Source organism: Bombus flavifrons, chromosome 6, assembly GCF_040668555.2.
Source record: "Bombus flavifrons isolate JBK064 chromosome 6, iyBomFlav1_principal, whole genome shotgun sequence".
Taxonomy (NCBI): Eukaryota; Metazoa; Arthropoda; class Insecta; order Hymenoptera; family Apidae; genus Bombus; species Bombus flavifrons.
Window position 1 is genome coordinate 629,389 of NC_138447.1, and position 24,436 is coordinate 653,824.

The 24,436-nt window shown below is 34.0% G+C and overlaps 3 protein-coding genes across 4 annotated transcripts in view; 1 reads left to right on the forward strand and 2 right to left on the reverse strand.

The window, feature by feature from the left end:
* The first annotated feature begins 581 nt into the window (after positions 1 to 581).
* Positions 582 to 3,480, forward strand: LOC138180740 (uncharacterized). Its single transcript, XM_069114856.1, has 4 exons — positions 582 to 1,392; positions 1,759 to 2,031; positions 2,642 to 2,857; positions 2,963 to 3,480. Exons 1-4 carry the CDS (start codon positions 1,129 to 1,131, stop codon positions 3,440 to 3,442), a joined length of 1,233 nt encoding a protein of 410 aa, XP_068970957.1. The 5' UTR covers positions 582 to 1,128; the 3' UTR covers positions 3,443 to 3,480.
* A 546-nt stretch (positions 3,481 to 4,026) lies between these two features.
* Positions 4,027 to 5,669, reverse strand: LOC138180885 (ADP-ribose pyrophosphatase, mitochondrial). Of its 2 annotated transcripts, XM_069115191.1 has the most exons (3): positions 5,246 to 5,669; positions 4,933 to 5,117; positions 4,027 to 4,830 (listed from the first exon to the last, which is right to left on the reverse strand). In XM_069115191.1, coding segments are annotated over exons 1-3 (819 nt in total). In that variant the 5' UTR covers positions 5,248 to 5,669; the 3' UTR covers positions 4,027 to 4,198. The 2 variants fall into 2 exon arrangements, with proteins under 2 accessions (XP_068971292.1, XP_068971291.1); XM_069115190.1 differs by having other exon boundaries at positions 4,933 to 5,666.
* An 11,674-nt stretch (positions 5,670 to 17,343) lies between these two features.
* The window catches only part of LOC138181084 (pleckstrin homology-like domain family B member 1), a 64,541-nt gene continuing 57,448 nt past the window's right edge, over positions 17,344 to 24,436 (reverse strand). The window contains exons 11-13 of the mRNA XM_069115632.1: positions 20,312 to 20,476; positions 19,764 to 20,021; positions 17,344 to 19,258 (exon numbers count right to left, since the gene is read on the reverse strand). Of these exons, the coding sequence (XP_068971733.1) occupies positions 19,070 to 19,258; positions 19,764 to 20,021; positions 20,312 to 20,476 (612 nt within the window). The 3' untranslated portion in view covers positions 17,344 to 19,069. The remainder of the gene's footprint in view (positions 19,259 to 19,763; positions 20,022 to 20,311; positions 20,477 to 24,436) is intronic.

Sequence of the window (24,436 nt, forward strand, 5' to 3'; positions counted from 1 at the left end):
AATTTCAACAAAGGTGGAAGAAGGCAGTTGTTCATTTAAAAATTTATATTTAAGAATATAATGCATGGCGTATAATATTCTCAAGCATATTACTTTTAAAATGCACTTAGAGCGATTGCGCGCGCAATTTATAGAAAAGATTCAAGAATTCGACTTTTTGATATATAGTACAGGGTTACTCGTTTAACTCGGAACCCGCGCTCGTAAGAACATATGATATTGGCCAATTTGTAGAAAATGATCGTTAGCAAATTTTGAAATATGACATAGAAGAATGTTTAATACGTTACAAATGAAAATTACCTAATGATAAAAAGAAGACCTCGATGTTTATAAGAATGTGAAAATTTTCATTGTAATTCGCTACTAATTTTGGCACTTGAACACAATTTTAAATAAAAAAAAATTGCGTTCTAATTACATGTCAGGTAAGCATAATTCAAGGTGTCAGTTATTAAAAGAAAATAATTGAATTACGTGTGGGAAAAGAACTGGGTGCGCTTGAGACATAAAATCGTCGAGCGAAAACGCAAGGCTCTCTTTTTCAGCGATTGTCTTCTCCCTATTGTGACGTCAAATTTAAAGTCCTTCGTCGGCGACCAAACCGCTATGTGTTCTAGCCTAATGATGCTTCTAGTAACAGCTCATAGATGGCGAGCGACATTTGACTATAGTAGTAAGCATACATGTTACACTATTGCTACTCTCTATGTTCTCGAGTGCCGGTTTCTAGATAAGTGAATAACTACGTACATACTAAGGATACTAAGGACACGAGATCCTGCGATGCTACATGAAAGACTTCATTGCGACCATATTAGTTTTAGCACTCGCAACACTCAACACTTTGCACTAGCGGACACAATGACAAATCGTGCGAGAGTAAAAGGGAGTACAGGAGGGTGAAGTAGACCAGTCGAACGATAGTGGCGCTACATATTGAAGACACAATAAGGCCGCGATCATATCCATAGTATAGTATCAGTGATTCGACTGTCAGTTTTACTAATCACTTTTACATTAGTGTACCACTTTTTCTCATGCTATGTGGATGTATGTAGATAGAAGCTTTTAACATTACAACTTTTGAAAATTTTAATACTTTCTGTATCATAATCAACTGGCACGATGTGGAAATTAGTAGCTCGTGGTATTCGTGAAACTCTGGAACGACGTGCATGTCGTACAAACGTTTATTGTCAAACGCCTCAAGAATCGAATACAAAAAATGAGACTAAAGCCAATTTGACGTGTAATCATAAATTGTTACTACCATCTTTTCCTGTTTTTAATAAAGAATTTTGTGGATCAACGAAAGCTAGTGGTACAAAAGACAAAGATCGTGATTCCAAATGGAATACAAAATACACTTGGTCAGAAGCTATAGGATGGGTAAATTGCGCCTTTCTGTTTGTTTTTCTTATCTATAATCCTTTCATCTAATATATTCTTTTAGAAAAACTTAAAACTCTTTTTAAAATTATATATGTAAAATTCTACTTTGTGATATATTTTACATTTAGATTTTTGCTGAATATATATATTTAAGTTTGTTTTCATTTCTTTCTTTCTTTCTCGATATTCTTTATATTAAATTACAATTAAGTCTAAACTTTCATAGAAATCGCATTCAAAATTTCAAATTAGATTATATTTTAGTAAATGTGCTTTTCTTATAACATTTAATTTATTATGTTAATAGCAATAATTAAATTACTTTTATTTTCTAAATAAATAATATGGTAATTTTTTTAATAGACAAGTGTATTAGCTGTTGGATGGGTGGTATGCCAAACATTATGTCTTCGCAGAAGGCTCTTTGAAAAGGAAAACGTTGATTCCTTAAAAAACATACTATTACAAGTTCCAGAAGTACATACTTCTTATTTACTTGATCAAGTATTAAATTTAAAACCAAAACATATTTTACCTATTATTAATTGTATCGCCAATAATAAAATACATGCTCAAGAAAACAATGAAGCAGAATGGAAACCAGAAAAACCATTTGGGCCTATCACCATTGAAGAGGTGACAATGTTATTCTGCAGGCATTATAATTACTGACAAAACAATTTGTAATAGAGAGCAGATAACATTCTTCAATTAAAGTAATATTTACATTTAGACATTATATCATATATTGTAATTCTTAATGGTCTATATATTTATTTCATACAAATTTATAATAAAACTTTAATTTGCTTAATGTTAAATATATATATCTAATGAGATTTCATTATGGTTTCAGTACTTTACTTTATAATCAGTGATTTAATAAATAATTTTAATTTTAAATATTTAATTGTAAATCATCGTTTAATAATATAATATGTAAAATTATAAAAAAGCAAAACATAATGAATATAAGACTGACAAATTTTTTGTTGCATTTCCTTTCCAAAACATATTCTTATTCACTTAATATTGAAATTTTATTCTAAAAGTAACAAACTGTCAAATTTTATTTGCTACGACTATAATTTTATTTCATATATATTACAAGACTATACAAAAGCAGAATATAATTTTGGTTATTTCAGAATTAGCTGTTTTCAGCTTTTTCTATCTTGATTATAAACCTATCTAAAATTTTAAAAAATCTTTTTAAAAAACTTTTTTATTCTTTATACATTCTCAGGCTTTAAAAGAAGCTACCAAAGAATTTGCCAATACTCATAAATTAACTGTGGCTGAATTCGAACTTCAATATGGCTTGAAAGCTTTAGAAGAGAGACGTTATAAAGATGCTATAAAACATTTTACTGCTGGTGCAAGTTTATCATCTGCTGCTAGTATGTTCAATTTAGGACTGTGTCACGAATTAGGACTTGGAACATTGGTTGATCACACGCAGGTATAATATGTTAAAAGTATACATATTTTAGTATGGAAATTACAAGTTGTTACATAAAGAATACAAAATTCTACATTTTATTAAATTTTATATTTTTTTTTTTAGGCTGCCAAACATTATAACGATGCAGCAGAACGAGGTCATGCAGATGCTATATATAATTTAGGAGTTTTTCATGCTCAAGGTAGAGGTGGTTTTACAGTAGATATTGATACAGCTCGAAGTTATTTTATTAAAGCAGCAAAGTTAGGACAAAGACAAGCGCAACATGCGCTAGATTTAGAGAAACATTATTGTCAAGTTAAACGAAAAGAAATTGATACAATTCTTCCGAATGAGCGTACAAATATCTTACAGCATATGCGAAATAATGAGGATATGAATTATATTCTTAGAAAGCTAATTAATTATAATAATGTATTATATACACAATCAGAAGCAGAATTTTTAGAAGATTCGGATCATAAGCAAACCATGGTAGAATGTACGAATTCTATAGAATTAGTTTTCAATATTTTTGGGTTAAGTAAACGAAATATATTACCTGTCTCTGTGGAGTCAAATAATTGTAATGTGACATGTTAGAATGTAGCAAAATTATTAAAAGTGAAAATGAAATGTAATGTTTCGTGTATTTGAGATATGCTATAAACATTTTTTTTATAACGTTTACGTCAATTATATTATGAATTATCAAGATTAAAAATAAAAATATTAATTGACTAATTGTATAACAAAATCTATTCAGGATATACAGTATTTTTAAAAAAATGTATATTTAGTAGAACATCCTGCCAAGAGTTGTTTTAAGACATCCATGAAATAAAATTTGTGATCTGGAAGTATCGTAGTACATATAAAAGTATTTTTATGTATGCCATTTATATTATATTTATATCTTTTTCCATTTATATTACATAAACTCATATTTATAAACAAATATCTCCTTTTTATGACTTATTTTTGGTAAGGTACTTAGTTTAATGAGGAGATATGAAGTTTTTAATGATACTTCAATTTATAGACTTTTAAAAAATACATTGTTATCTATGATGAGTATATACATTGTACATGTATATTTAGAATACAATATGTTATCAACTAATTCTGCTTTATGGAACACATGTGCATGGTTGGCACAGTAAATGAAGAGTTTATGATATCAGTAATTGTTTTCATTTTATAATATATGATTTTATTCTTTTTCTACAAACTGATACATACAAATTGTCATATTTTCCTGTATGTATATAAGCGTTCTCGATCAATTTTTGTAATCTTCAATATAATAAAAGATGAAAATAATTAAGCCCGTTCTATTTACTAAAAATTTTAATGTCTTTACCAATGTGCATTACGTTTTTCTGCTGTTTTTCTGATAAACTCACTATGATTAGCATATAAGTTCAAATTTCTATCAATATCCATCCAATGTACATTAAGTGCATCATCACCAGCCACTAGCTTTATATTTCCAAGAACATTATCATGATCATGAAAGTTTAAAGCTACGGTTTCCATCCAAGCATTATCTGTATTTCTAGGATCATCTACATATCCTTTATAAATTTCTTCTCCCTGTTCAAAAAATTTTCTCATAGATTTTTCTAATTCTTCATTTTCTGCTCTATCCCTTTTTAAAGAATTCATGGCTTCTTCCATGAATTCTCTTTTTAAAGTTCTTGAGACTGTTTCACCTGGATCAACCATTCCACCAGGAATAGCCCATTCTCCAGAATCTTGTCTTTGTATAGCAACAAATTCCAAAATTGGTTTATTTGTATCTTTGTTTATTTCTGTTACACCTGTAATATCCTGTTTCCAACGGGTCACAATTGGATCTGCTGCATGATTTGGTCCCCATCGTCCTAAGAGACCACGTCCTATGATACCAGTACGACCAATGGGATTTAAAGGACAACCATCTTCGTTTATAACATAGTCATTTGTAAAACTCTTACGATTCACATTTCCTGTTGACAATAAATTAATACATATTTAAAAATATTATAATGCGCAGAGTAAAATTTTAATAGTGATTGATCAAATATGTAAAGCTTTTATGAATTGTTTACCATCAACAGCATTCCATTTTGGTTGAAATGAAATATCATCGATTTCCAAATCTGCCCATGGTTTTCCCTTGAGACTCGGAGCGGTATATTCAATTGGCTTATATTCTGGATATTCAATGTTCCATGCCACTTTATTTTCAGGTACTTCGAAACGTTTTACATTACTAGATGGGTAGAAACCTTGCCTACATTTATAATGAATCATTCTAATAATTATCATCCGCATAAAGTAAAACAAACTACTTTTAAGTTCGATCATAAAGTTAAATATTATTGAGTATCGTGATACTCTTGATCACTATGCTTGCTATACATTTAAAAATAAAACAGTCGTCAATCATCGTCAGTTATCTCTCTCTCTCTCTCTCTTTTACTCTTCGAATCTTTTATCAAAACAGGTAGCCATATACAAGCACCGACAAGGTATTAAAGGAGTAGACGTGACATTTAATAACTCTTCATATCCTACATTTTGGGGTCACCTAACCCTCATATCATTTCCGTGTCACATACGACGTTATTGGTTTAATATAAAATAAGATACCAGCGCTACTGGAGCGGTAGGAATTATAATTAAATCAATGGTCAATCGAGAATGATCTCAATCATTTACATTTAGTTAATGAGAATAGTGGTTGTCAGTCTTCGCGGAGACTACGATGTTTCACCACGTGAGAGACATTGTAGACAGTCGGGTATCGATTAAAATTAATTGCTATTTATCGCTTGCTTTTTATACATTATGTGTATATATTAAATGTTTATTGTGCACTTACAATTTTGTTATAATATGTAGTGTAGAACGTATAGTGCATAATTTTATATAATTTTGTTCGCTTGTTTAGTTCAAAGTAACATTATGAAACACATCATAAGAAATACATGTATTCCAATTGCGATTTAACAAACCATAATAAAACGGACACAACCAGTTTTCATTGTTTCGTAGTGAATGATAGTGATAGATACATAACGTGATGATTTATTTCGTTTGTCTTGATTCACACTTTTTTTACCCTCGCAACGTTTTGTAACAGTATTAACGATATACAGACAGAATATATAGTCTTTGTTTCTGATACACCAGTGTCAGATATCAATTGTTGCTTTCCGTTAAAATAAATATACCATTATTAGATATTCTTTTCAACAGCATACGCACGTCCGCCGACCGGCAGCTCAAGCGCAGATTCTCCCTGGCGCTGGCTCTGTTTCGGTTTAGACTCTCCGATACCATTCTTTTCGTTCATCGTGAACGGTAAGTTTTTTAAATTGATTTAAATTAAATTAATAAAACTGTGGGAGCTTACAAAGCAACGCAACTGAGTAAGGTACCTTAGTACTAAATAACAAATGCTCAAAAAATGAAAAAGATTGTCGGCGGAAAAAGCCGATTAATAGGCTATCGGTCGGTAAGCGTCGGCGACAAAAATCGATTAATCGACTATCAGTCGGTAAAGTGTTAACATGCCGATCCGTATCTTTATAATTTTTTAGAATCTTCAACCTGAAAATGTCGCTACAAAATAGAAAAGGAAGAGCAATTTGCTACAATTCAGAAACAGACTCGGATCACTATAATATACAAAATATGAAATAAAAAAATTGAAAATTTTGGGCTTGAATATAATTTTTTATAGAATTGATTATGATATTTGTTAATATCTTATAATAGGTTTATGTTATTTTATCTCAATATTATAAACAGCCATTCAACTAGTAAAAACATAACAATTCAATATTACAAACTTAACATAATTAATTACATATTATGCAATTTTTTAAAACATGTTGGACAGAGTGCCGGCTGGCTCTTACAATGATCACAATATGTTGTTACTTTTTTGGCTTTATTCGCGGCGTACTCTCTACCTTTTATTCTAGAAATGCGTTTATAACATTGTTTACACCGCTGTTTCGTTTTTCTCGCGGGCCCTTGGTATGATTGCAGAAAATGTGAATGTTTTTTGGGCAGTACTTCATTCTCACTTGGCATTTCTTCTTTGTGCGGATTCACTGTACTTAAAAGGTGATTAATGATTTTTTCGCGAAATTTTAAAATTTTAATACTTTTAGTACCCCATTTTCTATCTACATACCACGCATTTACGAGGCAAGTCCCGCATATTAATTCTATTACAACTTTTCTGTACCATTTTACGGTTCTGCGCAAGCAACTATAATAAGATGACATCTGATCGGTTAGATCAAGCCCCTTTTTAGCATCATTATAAAAAAACAGTGTCTGGCTTTAATTTACTATTTTTCCCCTAAACAATAACACACCTGTAAATTTTGGCTAGTATACATACTGGCCTTTTGTCAGTCCATTTTAAAAATTTAGCGTCGCTCCGAATTTGAAAGCTCATAAAACCACCCCGTTGCTGTTTCTGTTTTGTCTGCGGCGGTAGAATTTTTTTATTCATATTTATAGTGCCACAAATAAATGTTCCTTTTTGCAGAAGTTCCTCGGCCAAAGGGACACTAATATAAAAGCTATCGGTAAATAGTATGCGGTCTTCAAATAATAATTCATCTATCACTGTCATTACTACATCATGCGCATATGTTTTCACTATTCTCCGACGAACATGCATGAGTATTTTTTTCCTGTACGGAATTGAAAAATTTTTTGATTTGCGCTATAAACGTTTCTTATAGAAAAATATTCACAGAATTGCGTGCGATGGTCATAATTCGCGTCAGACCTCTATTTTTTGAGAAAAATCGAAATAGTACTCCAAAATTAGGGCCAAAGCTGGTCCCGTCAGCTTTACTTAACATTTACAGATATATGCAAATTGATATTGCCGAACTATTGTTTATCAATGTATTAGTTGAACTCCACGAAATTCATTATCGCATTAATCGTATAGCTTTTGTAATTTTGCTGTAAATTGAAGTTAAAGTTGAAAAATTGCGATTTTTTTTAAAATCGATTTTCTCAACAACTGAGGGTGATGGACAAAAACTGATTTCAGATTCCTTTTTAGCTCGTCGAGGTCTATAAGAACCACCTAGTGGTTCGATTTTTCGATTTTTTGCTCTTATTTAAGAATGTTCGGAATAATTGGTTAAAAAAATAATTTTTTAATTAGCGGATCTTAGGCTTCTTTAGTTTCTTAGGTCCGATGTAGTTGTGGAATTTCGAAAAAAATAAAACTACACCATAAATTATCAAAAAAAAAAAAAAAAAAAAAAAAAAGAAAAAATTATCAGACATGCGACTAAATTCTTTCGATAAAATGAAATGTAAGCTTGCTTCCTAAGTCTTGAGTCAGGGGTTGTCATCTGCATTGTTTATTGCTTCATTAACGGGTCGCATATAAACAGGAACGGCGCAACACACGGCTATTTTCTTTGAGACGTTGAATGATTTGTTCGATAATTTAAATAGTAGATGCCTTGTGACCCCAACCCAAACAAGTGTGCGTTTTGGCGACTTTGCTCTAACGTAGCAAGTAATTTAGGAAAACAATTATATGATACGGGAAATTGATTTGTTGTTTCACCAAACGGTTTCAAAGCGCTTCCGTGTTTTTTGGGATTACGACAATTTGTAAGTGCTACTTTGCAACTCTGGAACGATTTAGAAGAAGAAGGAATTTCGTTTTTAATGACTTCGCAGCTCAAGACTGATTGTTTGGAAAACTTCTTTTCCGTTTTGCGAATGCACGATGTCACTTATAATCTGAATCTTTCGGTAAAAGCAGTGCCTCTTATGATTCGGAAAAAATATTTTATTACATGTACAAAGTAGTTCTAATAGTAGAAATTGCATGCTTGATGATAATACGCCATTAGTACCGGAGGATACTAATGAACATACTCTTGTCTTCTGTTATGTCCGCTTTTAATTGATCAATAATCTTTTGATTAATAAAGCTTGCATTAACTCCAGTGTCGTAGACACTTTCAATCTCTTTTTGATCATTGATCTTAACTCGCAGTTTTATCAGTGGTTCGTACTCCTCCGGGCATTTTAGTTTTTTTTCATTCTCATCTGGTATTCTTGCTTTCTCATTTTCTGATGTAAATAGTTCTAGTGGATTTACCTGTTTGGGTTTCTTTTGAGCGTTTCTGTTTCTGTTTCTACATAATTCCACTGGGTGGAATCGGCCCGGGAAGTTCAGTGCTTCACAGATCGTGCACGGTTGTTTCTTGGATGGTGGGTTTGCATTTTTGTCCAGGTTTAACCTTTCTTCCTTGTGTTTCTTTCCTTTTTCTCTGGTCTTCGTATTGTCCCAAATTCCCATTAGGTCATTTGCTGATTGTACACTTTCTCTCTCGATTTTATCTTGGATGTCGATAGGTAATCCAATGACAATCAAATGTATCCTCACGTCTTCATCCATTTTCCTCTTTACTTCCAATATTAGTTGTTCTTTCTCTAAGGCATATTCAATGAACGAACCTGAAAGGTATTTGAAGTTGTAAGCGTATCGTATTGCAGACCAACCTTTATTGTTAAAGGTTTTGAGAAATGCATCTTTCCAGTCTTCCCAGTTGTGTCCTTCAGCTTTCAGCAGATTTGTTTGGTACCATTTTGCTGCTGTTTTCTCTAAATACTTTTTTAAACCTTTGACTTTCTCCTCATCACTTTTTATTTTATATTTTCTGCATTCTTCTTCATACTTTGATATCCAGTCTGTGGTTTCTTGAGTTCCCTCAAATTGTTTTATACTAAAGTTTATTTCTTCTATTTCACGCTTATCTCGTTTTTGGAGAGTTTCTAGAAGTCTTTCCATATCCAGACTGGACTTCTCGGTTTCCGTCTTTATTTTCTTTGTGGGGGTAATTTCTGCTTCCTCTAGGAAAATGTCTCGGAATACGAAGTTTAAGTCTGTATCGATATATAGCGCTGCTGTCTCGTCATCCATTGTGAGTTTAACATTTCTATACTGGCCTACCTTGGTTAGACTGTTTGCGGCCTTCTTCACTGTTGCTGAACTGAATAATTGCTGATGGTAGCTTTTTGCTTGATATTCCGGGGGGGGGGGGGGGAAATGTAGCATACTTCGTCTTCTGGTCTTCTTACAGATTCTATACTCTCTATCTTCTCCCCTTTCGCGTTCTCGTTCATGACGATACGTAAGTTAACTTTCAGCGGCATGGCGTAGCGAAAATCGATTTATAAGGTTCAATTCTAGGATAATTCAGGGATCGATTCTGAAAATCGAGTTTATTGTGAAAATACTTAAATGAAATACAGGAGTAAACAACAATTAATAATTAACAACAATTAATAACAGTAATAATTAAATAAGCAACAACCAATTAATAACAGTAAACAATAAATAGCAAGTTCTGTCCAATGTCTAGCTGAAAATCGAGAATCGATTTTCAACGTCCTGAGCTACCGATCTTTCTCCGTCAATCTTCAATGTTTTAAATAATTACTCTTTCTTCTGTGATCTTGTCTATTTCCGATGTTGATCTCTGTCCGTCCGTTTGGGAAATGCGTGTCTCTCAAAATGACACCCCGTAAAACAAAGAAAGCCGCTCTGTCCGTGAAACAAAAGAAGTCGTGCTGTCCGTAAAAAAGAGAAAGTCCCCTTTATCCGCATTTGAACTCTTAGAGAGTTTACATATATACTCTGGGATGATAAAAACCTTCTTTCACATCTGCACGTGGTCCATCCTTATTAATACTTTACTATCCAAATTTTCAAAAATTTAAAAATTTGGTTACAAAAAGAATAGTGGAACTAAGGGGAAGGAAAGGTATGTAACAATTGCATGTATTAAAAGACAACATGAGAATTTATTTTTGCATTTTATTCTACATTTTTTTATTATACATATTTTATTTGACATTTTACGGCGAAAGTCAACACATTTCAAGCCCTGTACAGAGGTGCAACATTTTTCGTTACGATCTTGTTGCGATCATATCATGTCTTCTCGCTGATTATCCAGTGAAAAATGACAAAGACGAAGAAGTGTACATCAGGCGTCAATGATTCCCTGAAAAGTATGAAAAGTATGTAGCATAATTCGCGTATAGCTTAATTTAGCTATATGAAGTTAGATGTGTCGAGAAAAAAGTAATACAGGCTGCAAACAGTGTTGACGGTGACGCATACCATTCATGTATCAACTTCCACATACGACAATATATTTCTACAAGGCATTTTGTGTGGCCCCGGGCTTATGGATAGTCCGATCATTTTCAAATAACTTGACAGTTTCGGATCTATTCAGGTTTTCTCTCTCTCACTCTTTCTCTGTCTATCTGTCTGTCTGTGTTTTCGCACGTTCGCGGGGAGACGCGATTTCGAAGAAGTGCGCCAACGGGAGTCGTAAATTCCCGTTACGATTGACTAATCGACGCCACAAATCGTTTCATCCCTTATTTCAGTCGGGATGACTGTAGGTGGGCCGCTGGCTGCCAGGTAGCGTCGGCTGGAGTGCAGATGTTCCACGCGATGTAACAGTCTGTCTGTCTGTCTATCTGTCTGTCTGTCTGTCTGTCTGTCTCTCTCTCTCTCTCTCTCTCTCTCTCTCTCTCCCTCTTCTGACCTGAGCAGTTAGCTTCCTTTCCTCTTTCACATATTGCGGATATCTGTCTAAGACTATTAGCCATTTGAATTAGCCTTTGAAACATTCACAATTCGGGAAAATTATAAAGTGGTAATTTTCTTGCACAGAATAGTTCGCAAGGTCATTCGAAATGAAATGTGTGAGGCTCGTAAAAGGTTTGGCGTCACTGTTAAAAAAAACGCATAAGTGCGTAAAAGACAGGATTTTCGTCTGTAGAAAGAAAAATAATGATTTTATAGAAAAAAGTTTAGATTGGAACATGTAGGTATTGAAAAAATGTACAAAATGAAACCCATAAAGTTAAAATTGGTTCATACGTTAATTTGCAGGAAGGTAAAAACGGTCAAAATATCGTGCGCTTTCACGATTGAGATTATGAAACCGGATCGTATACATTATGCTATGAAATCGTAAGGATCGCGCCTGTATATACAGCATCCGAAGAAAAACTTAACCCTAACCCAAACCCCAATCGAAATATGACAACTGCGTTGTAGGATGAGATTTGGCAACTATACTTTCACCAAGAAATCCAAGATCTATAATATATGTATATACGACATACATATGTCCATTTAACTCGCATTTATCATTTCGCACAATGACAAAGGCGATCGGAAAAAGTAAAGATTTTTAAATAGAGTAAGTATTAGACATGTAAAAAAATGTTTTAGGTGAAAATTATTTGACTTCATGGGCGAAAATCCGATAGGTAGATATAACATATTTCGATATCTTTTTACATTTTTATTCAAAGAGATTTCAGTGTCAATGTAACTTTTTTAAGTGGTACTATACATTTCTTTGGAAAAACGATTAGTTTAAAAGATATAGTAACTTTAATCTTGTAACATTTGTTAATTCCCCACACAAATGTATTACTTGGGGCGAAAAATGATTAGTTTAAAAGATATTGTAACTTTAATATTTTAGTGAAATTACAGATCCTTCGGATATAAGCCCGCGTAGAAGTGAATATGTGAAACTGTAAGAAATATTTTATACATGAATTACACATAAATATCATCAATGTATTGGGTTTGGATTAGTCCTTCTGATCCGCCCGCTGCAAGATGACCGGCAATCCTTGTGTGTCTTTATCATCTTCATTGGGTGTCTGAATTACATTTCGTTCAATTAAAAACTGTACCAAGTGATAGTAATTATTACATAAATTTAGAAATTCATATAATATCATTATGATTAGATTTCTTAACTCTTAAACGATTTTTAATACAGATAGAGAATAACTAACAGATTCGGAGATGCAGCATGCACAGATTCAAATTTTTTATGCTACATACATATTGAAGTAAATTTTCCAAAGCATTTCCTGCAGCTTCATATGTGCAGTTGTGAGTGAGGTTTTCATAGCTGTTTATTTAAATTCCCAAAGTATGATACAAATATAAATAGATCGATGATCGATGGATGTAAACAAATGTGTGTAAACAAATTGAACAGGATTCAATATGTAGCAAGAATAGTTTTTCCAATTCTTTTTACGGGTATCTCGGAAATATTTAGGGATGAACGACGGTTACATGCATGCATTGACAAAAGTTATTCAGAATCATGCCCCCGGCAATATTAAAAAATCATCGAAACCGATGATGAGGAGACTTTCAAATAATTACCAAAAACTAATTATACCAAATTATGTCCTCCTTGAAATCATTCAATTTTTATCTGAAACATTTTTTATTAAAATTATTATTTATGCAGTAATCGATGTGGTTTTAGTTATGTGGCGGATCGGTACCAGCAGGACGCCGACAGGTCGAGGCATCAACGCGGCGTAACACCTCCCGGGCGATGCGCGGGTACCAACCGCCAACACCAGAGGGCTACTACGACGACGAGTCTGTCTATCTCGCTCTAGCGGTCGAATATACGATGTCACGATACAAATACCGCACCTAGCGAGACTCCCTCTACGTCTAAGGCAGGGACTACCGGGCATCAGACGAGAACGAGTGCACTCAACGCGGTTTGAGCGTTGGCACAGCGTTGGGACATGATCACAAGCAGAACATTCGTAATGACTGAAGGATCACACACATCCAGCAAAGAATTCTCCATAAAAAACGGTCTGCAACAAGGCACAGTAAACTCCCCGCTACTTTTCAATATTTACAATAGTGACTTACTAAACCTCTTTAATCTCAATACATCATCCACCCATAAACACTCCATAGCCTTCGCAGATGACCTAATCATCTACGTAACAGGCCACAAAACCAAGACAATAAAAACAGAACTACAAGAACTCTCTTTGAAAAAATTAACGATTATTACAACACATGGAAGCTAAAAACAAACACAAGCAAATGCGAAACCATACTGTTTAGACCCAAGTCAAGCAAAATCGGTCCAATAGAAAGGGAACACTGCAGAAAATTTCAGCTTAGGGAAAAAGCAAACGAAGGGGAGCTCATACCACATAAAAACTGCGTTAAATACCTAGGTATAAACATAGACGATAAACTAAGCTACAAGCAGCACATTCAAATCCAACTCTCCAAAGCCAGTAAAGCATTCTGGAGAATAAAAAGATTATTTTACTCTAAACATCTCAACAGTCAAGTAAAAATCCTGTGCTATCAAGCACTAATCAGACCAATTATAACATACGGCTGCCCAATCTGGTACAACATATCAGCCTCCCAAATGGAAAAAATTCGCAGATTCGAAAGAAAATGCATCAGAGCTTGCCTGAATACTTACAGATCCGAACACAGCGGATTCAAAAAATATGTTAAAAACAAAACAATCTACGACCTAGCCAACATTCACCGCATAGACTGTCACATATTAAAAGTAACAAGAAACCACTTCGCGCAAGCTGCAAAGATTCAAGAAAACAGCCTAATCTTCAGTTGTCTACTCCCAAATGACTCATATTACAAAAACACTCTGGCAACAGGCTACATCCCCCCAGAAGCGTTCATCTACCTAGACGAAAAAAACTACCTCCAAGATCAAAATAACATCCCAGTAATATACCACATAAAAAGAAAAATAGGAACCAAAACCATACTCTACGAAGAAAACTTAAACGGACAAACCGCAGACACTAGGTGGAGATACAACATGGCCCTCCCTCTGAAAGATACTAAGGACAAACACAGAAAAAACACAAAGAAATATTGGTGGATTCCAAATCCATAATAAAACAAGAGAGAAAACCAGTAAACCGACAGAACACAACTCTGACACCGCATAACACAGGTGTAATTGTAAATAATCTGTAAATATTGTAAATAAACCTATTTGACATCCCCCTCCCCCGCCCCCTCCCTATTATCTTCCCCCCCCAAAGGCATACAGCGCCAAAATGTAAATTACCGATGAGTCCTGTTTTGCGACCAAGTTTCAGGACAAAAAAAAATCAAGCAAGAACAAAATTACATAAAAGCTCCGCCCCCCAGCGGCTTAAATCCAAAGAATAGATTTAAAATCACAAAAAATTGTAAAACACTGACACATAATATAGTATGGCTACGTCGTACCGTCGCGTATCGGTACTTTTGCCTAGCACACCATTACCAAAATTCACAGTTTATTATGAATACCAAAATGTAACAAAAATTGTATCCTTGGTTAAATAAACATCATTAAAAAAAAAAAGGACTACCGGGCATAGTCTTACTGACGAGTCCACCGGTAGTCCCGGGACGAAACGCAATTCTCTTTTCACCTGGCAGCAACTATACTTCCGCCAAAGTTACGTGCCCACACTGTATACTTGTACCTTTCCTTTCCATTACCAACTTTATTGGTCGGATTGAATACAATTCCTGTACTCACCGCTGTAGATTGCGAAGGGCATAACAAACACTTTGTTTCTTTTACACGATCGATATTTCTGAATATGGGACCGTAAGATGCAGGATTTATGCTGTATACTCGCTGTGTAATCACTGATGAGTCCGTCTGTGATGATTCCTATGTTCGCCGTAAGAAATCACAGAGGGCGTAAGAAACACTCTGATTTTTGACAGGTCGGTATTTCACAATCTGAGACACATATTTCTATTTAATGTCACGTATATCCTATCCTAAACAGGATAGAAACATGCGACTTCTCATTCATAGATAACGTTAGACATCGCGAAATTCAACTGCTTTCCACCATCAATTGTCGCGTCACGATAAAACGTATTGGCATTCACTAGTAAAACGTACTTCGTGAAATATGAATTAATTGTAACTAATTAATTATGTAAGATAAATGTTCTTGAAACGAAATTATATCACGCGCGCGATTTCCGATCGGGGCATAGACAAAGAATAGAGATGTATCCTTAATCTTTGCCTAAACTTTAGTCGAGAAATGCTCTTTAAAATTGTAAAAATCATATCGAAATTCGTTCAGTGGTGCTCGATATTAGTTCGAACATACATACGCTTACCGGGAACTTTACATTATATTATGTATAGATAGAATAATAATATGCAGTAACACGCTCGTTGCATTTTTTATTATTGGGCTGGCAACTAAGTGATTGCGGATTTTGTCTATAGGTGGTTTTAGCACATTCTTTTGTTTTGTCAACGTGTTCAAAGCACCTAATCTATATTGTTTTCTTGTTGTTTGAACTTTCACCTTTAATTTAGTAAAAAAAATTGTATCAAGACGCGCATTTCAGACATATTTTATCGTATTATTTTCGAAAGGCAAGAACGCATCGCAAGCATACAAGAAATTATACGCCGTATATGGGAATGAAGCCTTGAAAGAAAGAAAGTGTCAAAATTGGTTTGCTAAATTTCGTTCTGGTGATTTTTCACTGAAAAATCCAGTTGAAGTTGATGAGATCCATATCGAGGCCACTATCGATTTAGACCGTCATAGCACAACGCGTGAGATAAATAAAAAATTAAAAATAAAAAAAATTAAAATTAAAATAGCTTGGCTATGTCAAGAAACTCGATATGGGTCCCTCATTAGCTTAAGGGAATTCATTTGACGCAACGCATTAGCATCTGCGATTTGCTTCTGAAACGCAACGAAATTGATTCATTTCTGAAACGACTGATTACTGGCGATCAAAAGTGGATAGTTTATACAGCCTAGACGACACCAAAAGCTGAGATTCACCAAAAAAAAGATTATGCAGTCAGCTTGGTGGGATTATACAGGAATTCTGTACTTTGAACTTTTACCAGGAAATCAAACGATTAATTCAAACATGTACGTTCAACAACTCGCCAAACTGAGCGATGCAGTTCAAGAAAAGCAGCCAGAATTGGCAAATTGTAAGGGTGTTGTTTCCAGCGTGATAATGCAAAGCCCCATACATCTTTGGTCACTCGCCAAAAATTATTGGAACTAGATTGGGATGTGTTGTCACATCCACCATATAGCCCTGACCTTGCGCCTTCAGATTATCATTTATTTCATTCCATGCAGAACTCCTTAAATGGTAAAATTTTTAATGACGCTGATGATGTAAAATCACATTTAATTCAGTTTTTTGTTGGGAAAAATCAGAAATTTTATGAACATGGAATTATGACACTGCCTGAAAGATGGTAAAAGGCCATCAACAAAAACGGACAACAGCTAATTGAATAAAGTTATATTTCTAAACAAAAATTTTGAATTTTCCTTCTTATTTAAAATACGTAATCATTAACGATTTAGTAGAGTTAATTATCTCAAAAGCCAGGTCAGAAATAAGATAAATGACACTACTGTTAATTCGATTTCTTAGTTTCCATGTTACTCTATTTGCTTCTAGAAAACGCTAATGATTCCTTGAGTAAATTCACGTTTCATTAAATTTCATTTAAGTAATAGATATAAGACCTAAGTAAAAGTATGTCTTTTGTTGGAATAGGAAATTTTTTAAAAAATTAACAGTAATTAAGATGTTTAATTATCAGAAATTAACAAGACAAGAGTGTAAATACTTAGGCATTTATACATTCGTTACAAGGTGAATAGTTTATTAATAAGGAGCATTTTAATATTTTTTGTAAATATATCCAAAAATACCATATGCATAGTACATAATATAATTTATAATTTATTTTAACCTAATGGGATAATTTTTAACAAAAATTCAGTTACATGATACATGTAATGGTAAGTGAATTGTATATATAATAATTCTAACAGTCAATGATGTACAAAGTAGAAAGATCACAAACATAAAATATTTCGATCAATGTGTTTTAATCAATCATTCCTTGTGTTCAAATAATCATTTACATATATATAATTATGTTATAAAATTGTATGGGATATTCAACAATCTGTATACTACCTACAGGTATTCCTCGATTTGATATGTAAGGTAGTTGATCAGAAATTAAAATATTGTGAACACATATTTAAATCGTAGATACATAGAACTCAATTAAATTTTGTTATATTTATAAGCTCTTTCAACTTTTAAATATTATTTGAGATATCTTGATTCATACCATATATTATATTCAGACTTATTCGTTCATTAAAAGTTACTTTCCATAAAGACGAACATTATATATGCCAGGGAATATTCATAATTTGTGTATTATGAATTGATATGAATACCTACAATAGCGTTTATTTGCGTGCTAGAGAAAATTAGTATATGTAAGAAAAACTTTCTTATTCAATAAGAGACATATGAAAGGCCTACAATCATTTCTAAAACAGAAAGTTCAATATATAAATTTCAGAGTCATGTATGTATGTATTCTAAAAATTCCTTTGGGTATACAAAGAGATATGGAAGATTTTATTCCATACAATCTTCGGTATCAAACAATATCAAGATCCTTACTCAAATTGTCAAAGTACATATAACTGTAAAATGTAAAATAGGACATATTTACAATTTCTTAGGGACTATTTCTGGTTCACACCAGAATACACAGTGAAGTATCGTCTAAGACTTTCTTTATCAAATGTTAGGATATTAACTCATTATTCTTGAAAATAGCTATGCTGGAAGACTAGATTAATAATGTCTACAAAATTTAACAATAAATCCTATAAAATTTATCCATATCGTTTAAACAGAATCAAGTTATAATCAACCTACACTTCAATAAGTAATATTTCAATATAACGTACCATCAATGCCCTCGTCTTTTAACATGTTGACACAAATATAATCACTCCCATCATCGATCCAAAATTTCACCATTAAATCATATAAATTATATAAATAAATCGTTCATCGATTCATCCACCTTAATCGTCATTCGATTCATTAGGTATATTTGGCTAAAACACTATGATCATTGTCTACGTTGTATTCGTTTTTGTCCCTAATAATTTTCACGATTAATGCTATTACTTCAGATTTACTTTTGTATGTAGCTGCCTAAACGAGTGATCTGGCGTCAATGTAACTATCAGTTTTCACTGTAAAACTTAAGAGACCTTTGTGTCTTAGACATGCAAGTCAAATCCAGCTTCAAAGTATAGGCGGTTGTAGTTTCGCTCGTGACAAAACGTATCTTCAAACGATCACGAAGCTCGTTTAACTAACAACTCGGCTAAACCTACAAGCTATAGCCGAAGAATCGTGTTATCGTAGGATCCTCGAGAATAAAACGAATCTCGATCAGAAACGTGAGAACGGTCGATTTATCAGATACCGTGATCGAATTCATGGTATCCCTCGGCGCCAGTGAATACAACGTCCACCCAAACTCTCATAGCCTCTGGACTCGGTGCCATTAAATGATACAGTCTAGATGATGTTTTGACGATGAAAGTCAGTGACGGCTGTGGCGATCGTACAGTATTCATGTGGTCCACATAGACTTCTTCAATCGACTGAACATAAGAAAACATTTTGCATTGTTCTATTATTATTGAAATTGTTGTTCTATTATTGAAAAATCAACTTAATATTCGACGAGTTCTACAAGTACTATCACTTATTTCTGCGTGATAGGTTGTACTATCCATATATGTAAGTAGGCAATTACATATGACAATCTCCCCGTTTATTTCATTTCAGTTTTATGAGTACAACTCGCATTTTGACCTACTTGACCCTTCGTGTCAAATGTTCACAATTAGTAGCAATATCAGCTTTCGCAAAAAATTCTGTTGTTTTCTTGGATCTATTCAAAAGCACTTCAATGCGTATAAATAGAATATAATTACGTACAGATGTAAATAATATAAAAAATGTATTATTTACTATATTTGTTTGATATTTTACTTGTATATTTAGCATGTAAAGTTATGGTAGATATTTGGAAATCTCTGAATAATGATTTGCAATATAATATCTATATAAAAAATGTGATAACCCTGTACATATGTAGTATACCTGGAAGTAGATCATTCCGCGCGCCTTCCTGGACGAACTGTCGCTGTAATACGACAACGTCTTCCTCTTCCGGTCGAAGACGAACCACCGTTTGTTCCAGTGATGGAACTTTTTGCTCATTTTTGACAGGTAACCACTGCAACTGGTCGTATCGACCGTGACATCGTGTATTAGGGGTAACTGGTGCCCGGCGGTCTCGATGTGATGCCTCAGGTCCAGGGACTCCGATTTGATGGGGAGGTATCTCGTAAGCGGCCTCTGCGTCCATAAATCATCGAATTTACAAACCGTGAAACTGAACTGTCAAGTTAAATTACCGTTTAAACAGTATTACCATACTGCTACGCATCGAACTGCGTGAAAATAGAATCTAGAATTTGTGGACACGAACGTTCTAATACATATTAGCATCTCATTTTCTTAAAAAGACGATGAAAATATAATTTTCGATGATAGTTTATTATCGTGAACATTTAGATTTCAAAGCACTAAAAAATGACCGTGATTCGACTAATTCGTAACGTATAATTGGAAAAAGATCAGTATACCTGCAGTTTTGCCTTTTCACGATGTTTGACCGGTTGCAGTGGTCCAAGGGTATCCATTTCGCTGGAAGTTTGTGAAAGAGGACGACTTCCGTTTCCGTCGATTATACCACCGCTGTTATTGCTAAGTCTCTCGCCTTCCATTGATGTCCTTTGATCGTCTCTCATCTGTAATACAAACGAATATCGCGTGTTAAATGAAAAAAGTAAGTGCTACTTGAATCATATTACTTAGGCAGATATTTCCATTAAAATTAACTTAACTCATCATTTGCAGGATTTGAATCACTTCAATATACTGAGTCTTCTACAAATAATCGAGTAAAATCTTTCCAATATGTAAAATAATCTAAACGATTATTCTACTAGCAAGGAAATACAAATACAAAAAGAAAAAAAATGCCAAACAGGAAAGAGAAGAACGAAAAAGCTATGCATCATCTCTAATTTACATTCAAGCGATCTGTCCAGAGATGTATATGTATAATATATACTACGTATTATACATATATTCGCTCTCTAACCTACGGTTATTTATAAATCTCAAATCGAAGGAGACCACGCGTGAGAATCACACCTGTTTACGCTGTTCCTTGTAAACATCTTTTTTCCTTTTCTTTTTTTCGTCGAGGAAAGAAGACACCCAAAGATAATCTTATAAGAATCGATTCAAAAGAGGATGCAACCAATTGAAGATGAAACTCTTCCCATATTTTTTTTTCTATCCAAACTTGACGAGTCGCAATGTCGCGTCGTACCGTGACAAAGTCTTAAAGTTTCGTTCGTAATCCGGTAATTTTTCATTTCGCGGCAAGGGACGATAGGAATTAATGGATTGCTGGAAATAATTCAAACCAACGCTCGTTAGGTCACGGCAGGCTGTTAAGCATATTTAACGAGAAAAATTTGTGCAATGAGGCGAGCCAAAAGAATGCCGTACGAGTGAGAACGATAATACCCGTTGCTTTTTGTCTTTCTTTGTACGTTAGTCAAAGGGCTCGTGTACCGTTTTGTTTCGCTGAAACGGGCAACCCTCTTCTATAATAATGCATCATGCGTTGGCTCGAACAATCGGGGAGAACGGATTTTAAACGAACTTTCACTGAAATCGAAATTTCACGTAATAGCATTCTGTTTTCGGTCATGTTTTGCTTCGCACGTGTATTCATCGAGACTTTTTTTCATTTATCATATTGAAAATTGAATTCTAGAACTCGTGATTTTTATAAATCTGGTAAGATTATAATTAATTATATACTATTTTTTATCTATTTAGTAGTAAGTATATAAAATATTTAAAAAATCCAAAGACACTGGAACATGTCACTATCATTCCTAATCTAAAAATATAAGATTCTTCATTGTAATGCCTGTCTCTAAGATTGTTCTTTGCGTCTGTCACTATTTTTATCACCAAGTAACACATACAGCTTTGCTGTTCGAGTCTCATAAATTTTCTAAACGGTATAATTTTTTACTCTCTTATGCTATGCTCTTATGTTAAATATACAATACCAACGAAACGTTATTCAATTGTCATGCAAAAATTCGGTATTGTTAATAAAAAATAAATAACGAAGCAGAAAACAAAATGCAACGTTAAACTAGTTATAAAAGATATATGTATGTAAGACCATTTAAGACCATTTCACACACTTCGCCTATTTATCACTTACTCGTCGCCGACGAACGTGCTTCTTTTTGGTCCTGTTCTTCATGTAACTCATCCACATCAGAGACATTTTGAAATCCTTTATAGTACTACTACTATTTTCAAACAAAGAGATAAACGGGGCAACAGTACTATCATACAATTACAAAACAAAATATCTTCCAGTAACCAGCATCGATGTGGATTATCCAATGATCGTTACTTTTAATGAATTCCAATATTCGATTTTTTAATTAATTCCTTCGATCATGAACAAACAAAATATATAAGAAGCTTCGGTGAAACGTGGTCAGACACACCGAGCGGTTGAATTCTCCGGTTCGGAACGGATGAACGACAGTGAAGAACTGATGTCCACGAACGAATGTTCGTCGTTCAACAGGCTGGTCGCAGGTTAAAATGCGTCTCCCTCCCTCTTCTCGAAATCTTGTTCTACGCTCGGGAAATCAGTGGCTCATTCACGAGCAAAGTCATCATTCGTGGCACCAAAGGTGCCGATGACCATCCATTTGTTTAACAATGATACAGAGGGGATACAGAGTTGCTTCTGTATTCTGCGTAGCATTTGAGGAATCTGCGTCACTGGACTTTATGTGAATTTTATTTGACATCGGGCGTTGCCGTGAAAAAGTTCACGTAGTATTGTGGGGTTGCGTAAGTCGTAAGCCGGCGAAAACAATTTTCGTTTATCATTCTTTGATTGAATCGATGTCACTGTTCTTTTTTTCTCTCGTTTCTTCTTTTCCTTAGCGAAGATGACGAGATTTGAAATATGAATCGCATTAACGTGGGTGGAAATTGTATAAATTGTTGATTTTATTGTCTTGGAATGCTCAATGAAGCTCATTCAAAGGTTTCGAGTAAAGCTGAAATGTCATTCGGAAAATAGTGATCATTCGAAAAAAGATATCAGTGGACAATAGTTGTATCTTTATATGCGATTTATGAATACATATCTAAAACCTTCTAGACTTTGTTAGTAACGTATGAAAATATCACATAATGTTGAAATGACGGTTAGTTAGCTAGACAATAGTACACTTTCATAGCGAAAAGATACGACATACGTATTTCTGGGACATTTAAGATTTTGAATAGTATATTTCTTCATCTTTTTTATACTGTAAAAATGCTAGATCGACATTTATAGAATACTTGTACTTTCATTTTAATTACATACTTTACAAGTTCTTAGCAAAGTTGTACAGAGTTGTTACTTCTATCATTTTTTTTCTCGCCTTTGAATCGCGTAAAAACGATATGGCCACTGTTTCGTATATTATGCGTACGATTGAATTACGTTTGTAAATTTTTCTTTTCGCGTAGCTATAATCGTGACAATGAATCATTGAAAAAGGTGGAACGAAAGTAAGACTGAAAAAATTTCGTACAGATTGAAACGCTGAGCTGGCTAAATCAATAACGCGACAAAAATAAAAGGAAGACCGACAGGAAATTCATTTCAAATTGAAAAGTAACTCCTTTTGTCGTTTCGTAAAAATTCATCACGAGTTACTGTTAAATCGAAAAGCTTTTTTCTAGAAGGTATGGATATGTCGATATTATCATGTTTTGAACGTAGGTAAAAAATAAATTAAGTTTTTTCTAATCATATTAAATGTTGGCTAAAGGAAAATGGAATTTATGGGGAAAATTACATCTTGCAATTGAAATTGATAGTGATGGTTAATTCGCAAATTCTATTCGCACATGGACGATTTTGCAACATTAACGGATCGAGTCATTCGAGTCCTAGATACGCAAGTATCATCGCAAAAATACACAGCCGGCGACGAAAACGTTCGCTCCAGAATGTAGCGGATATTTGTGAAATACGCGTTCGGAAGTTCGTGTTTCTCTTCAGTGTAAACTACGTATCGTGAAAGACACGATTCCATTACGGAAATGAGACTCGTTTATTAATAAAATCGTCTCGTGCGCATGACATTGTGCATTGATATTTCTTATTCAGCGTATGCGAATTATACAGTTCTTCTTCGTCGTTTTATCGTAAATACTACAGCTAACAGATCTTGAAGATTATTAGAGCAAACACTCTTTACATGAGACTTTTGACTCGTATGAAACTACACAACGTGCTTTCAAAATTTGCAAAAATTCTACCATTCGGCACGTTGAAATGCAAGTGAATACTGTTGATAATAAGAAGCGTGTTTCCATCAGCGGAAAAAAAGGGGTCATCACACTCGAGACCTTCCGCTATTTGAAACGGCGAGTCGACAAAGGAAGCACGCGAAAATCGACGAGTTCGTGGAACACATACGAGGAAGCGATTCGTGTTATTCCTTACGGTCGACCGTAAAACTTCTTCGTCCGCGCGAACAAGTAGACGAAGCGAATTCTTCAGGGTTCGGTCGAAACAAAAAAAAAAAAAAAGAAAAATAACTTGACGTCGCCTGGTCTCTTGCGATTGTGACGCTTTTCGAATATCCTGC

Bases quoted from the DNA above. Each gene is read 5' to 3' on its own strand.
- LOC138180740 (XM_069114856.1), top strand. From the start codon at position 1,129: ATGTGGAAATTAGTAGCTCGTGGTATTCGTGAAACTCTGGAACGACGT. The intron at 1,393-1,758 runs GTAAATTGCGCC...TTTTTTTAATAG, and splicing joins GGTCAGAAGCTATAGGATGG to ACAAGTGTATTAGCTGTTGG. The intron at 2,858-2,962 runs GTATAATATGTT...TTTTTTTTTTAG, and splicing joins CATTGGTTGATCACACGCAG to GCTGCCAAACATTATAACGA.
- LOC138180885 (XM_069115190.1), bottom strand. From the start codon at position 5,191: ATGATCGAACTTAAAAGTAGTTTGTTTTACTTTATGCGGATGATAATT. The intron at 4,831-4,932 runs GTAAACAATTCA...TATTGTCAACAG, and splicing joins AAAATGGAATGCTGTTGATG to GAAATGTGAATCGTAAGAGT.